The following is a 2,620-nucleotide window of genomic DNA, read 5'->3' as shown; positions in this document are numbered from 1 at the left end:
GTTTGGCAGTGTGTATAACAAGAATTTATATAGTATCCTCTTGATGAAGGGACACCCATTCTAGTTAATGCATTTATGAATTCCAACCTGAAGTCTGAAAATCGCATTAATTAGTAATGACATCGTTTCAATTCAAAGCAAAACATCAATTGAAATATTTAAATAAAAAACTTATAGTACCTTGAATTTTTTGGAGCTGACTAGGGAAGCAATTCCTAATATCAGTAATACAATTGCTCCACGTATTATTTGGATCCGAAAGTGGAGGAACCAAAGTGTTATTTATCTGAAAAAATTGAGGATGTCAATATAATCGAAAGCATATAATCAGATTATTGACATGGATGTGAAATAAGATCATATATAGCAATAAAAAATGTTCATGTAAGTGAGATCAGATACAAACTAACCTGCCATGAATCACAGGCAGAATTTATAATGAAAAGCGATGTTCAGATTTTTTGCACAATGTTTTGGGGAGGAAAACACTGAACAGTTTGAGTGATATCAGCACGAGACAATTTATGTCACAATGCAAAAGTCATTTATTCTAGTAAAGAAAGAAGCTCTTACCAACCCGGGTTTTTCGTTTGAAGTACACAACGACGGCAAGTTCTTCACCGCTCCCTGTTTCTGAATTTAGGGATGAAAATGCAATCAGAAGATGATCAAACTTCTACTCAACAAGCATATAAACTATTGTATATAGAAGAAAATTCATACATGTGTTGTGACCACGCCTTTGTAAAAGTCCTCGGTATTTGATGCTCTAGAAATAGTTTTCCTATAATACACGATGAAAGATGTTATCTTCACTTAAAATAGGTGAACATAATTCTTCTAGACAAAAAATCTTATGCAGATACAAGTCCTTGTATGAAAGCTTATGTATTTATAAAATAACCAGCATCTGAAATGCACTTTACTTTAGTGTCCTCGGGAATGAGAGCTCTATAATTATCACAATGTAAAATTGATGTCAACCCACCGGCTGAACATTCAGACAAAATGGCCTGCTAAGAATACTATGAGTTACTAGTGATTGATTCAATAAATAGTGGATGAATATTCATAAGAAAAAAATCATACATTTTCAGCATTCTTCATCTCCTCCATGACAGCCCAAAAAATCCTTGCTCCTATGAAGTAAAGTTTGGTGGCCTATAATCGAATTTGACTGAAAAAATTATCACAACAAGAGAGCCATCCACCATAGTTTCACAAAATGCCATTAAGTTATATATACATATTTACTTTGAGAAAGCTGAATAGAAAGAAATGAGGAAAATAATCTTATGAACGTATCTCTTGTGATAACTTACAGGATCCACTATTTCTACATCCCCAGTGAATGATGCACCGTCACAGTATCTAACCTTAATCCTATTCCAGTTATGAAAATCTGGATATTTACATGATATAATAATAATAATAATTAAAGATTACATTAAAGAAGATTAAAATTCCAAGTAAAATAACAAAATCCAATCCAATCAAAAGATTAAGATATATTGGGATTAAATTGTGATTCATTGGTCAAAATCCCAGTGAAACTAAGTTGTTTAGCCATGTCATTAGAGGAACCTTCTTTTGAGTTCTTACGGGCAAGGTAACTAGTGACACTATTGCACCATCCTCCTCCCTAAATATCCAAGACAAACACATTTACAATTTCTTAACCAGGCGACATAGCTGATTTACATTTCAATTTGATATAAGCATTCTACAGTTAAAAAAAGTATTCAATAGCTTATGACAAGAGTAATAACCTCAATTTGAACCAACCAATTGTTAATTCCCACCCCAGATCCTCTATCCAGATGGTAAACTAGTGAAGACCCATCTAAACAAACTACAAATACACATGTAAGAAGAAAATATAGTTTAACATTTCTTATTAGAAATACATAAGAAACATAATATTAATTTTCTATATGGTGGCGTGTAATGTTTTACGGGCTCCTTTTGCTTTAGCATTTTGAAGGAAAGTCCTATCAACAAAAACTGCTTTGACCCTCAATAAAATCAACATGTAAAAGAGAATTCACAGTATCATTCTATACAAATAATGTCGACAAAAGGATTAGAAATTACCTCTCAAACAGAATAACAACAATAATAATTTTTCACAATTAATTCAGGCCATATTTTCTACGACTGGATTATGCTTCCTGGTTTGAATTCATCTTACTTTTGTGCCTTGTTTGTTAGAAATTCATAAGTCTCATGTTCATTAAAAGTACATATCTATGCTAATAACACTCGGGTTCATGTTTGTATCGATGCTAGTAACACTGAGATAAATGTTTATAACCTAATCAAAGACTTCTTACCTCATAAATACAAACTTCAAGAGGAATTATGAACACTCTTGGGTAAAATTTGGAACTGATTCTGATTTTAAGGGTGAGCAGTTGGGCTAGGTTTTTAAGGCTGGAAAGGATAACTTGTTTGCTTGAAGTGAGAGAGCGAGAGAGAGCCTATGAATAGTGTGCACAAGAGGTAGATTGTGCGCAAGAATGATGGTTGATTGAGATATTTATAGGCAGCATGCAATATGCACGCTTATTTTGTAATAAACATAAGTGGTATATTTCACTAGGATTTGAATTTAAAACTC

At 32.7% G+C, this 2,620-nt stretch overlaps 1 protein-coding gene across 1 annotated transcript; it reads right to left on the bottom strand.

Annotated features, from left to right (window-relative positions):
- Positions 1-884: 884 nt before the first annotated feature.
- On the bottom strand, positions 885-2,032 carry LOC111385971 (pectin acetylesterase 8-like). Its single transcript, XM_023010396.1, has 6 exons — positions 1,957-2,032; positions 1,770-1,852; positions 1,519-1,642; positions 1,323-1,408; positions 1,090-1,161; positions 885-1,013 (listed from the first exon to the last, which is right to left on the bottom strand). The coding sequence occupies exons 1-6, from the start codon at positions 2,030-2,032 to the stop codon at positions 885-887; spliced, it is 570 nt and encodes a 189-aa protein (XP_022866164.1).
- Positions 2,033-2,620: the final 588 nt, after the last annotated feature.

The sequence above is a fragment of the Olea europaea genome, unplaced genomic scaffold (assembly GCF_002742605.1).
Source record: "Olea europaea var. sylvestris unplaced genomic scaffold, O_europaea_v1 scaffold336, whole genome shotgun sequence".
NCBI classification, from domain to species: Eukaryota; Viridiplantae; Streptophyta; class Magnoliopsida; order Lamiales; family Oleaceae; genus Olea; species Olea europaea.
The sequence above is the reverse complement of the archived record's forward strand: the minus strand, read 5'-3'. Positions and strand labels throughout refer to the sequence as shown.

Bases quoted from the DNA above. Each gene is read 5' to 3' on its own strand.
- LOC111385971 (XM_023010396.1), bottom strand. From the start codon at position 2,032: ATGTTGATTTTATTGAGGGTCAAAGCAGTTTTTGTTGATAGGACTTTC. The intron at 1,643-1,769 runs GTTATTACTCTT...TTGGATATTTAG, and splicing joins ATTGGTTGGTTCAAATTGAG to GGAGGAGGATGGTGCAATAG. The intron at 1,014-1,089 runs GTATGATTTTTT...TATTCTTAGCAG, and splicing joins AGATGAAGAATGCTGAAAAT to GCCATTTTGTCTGAATGTTC.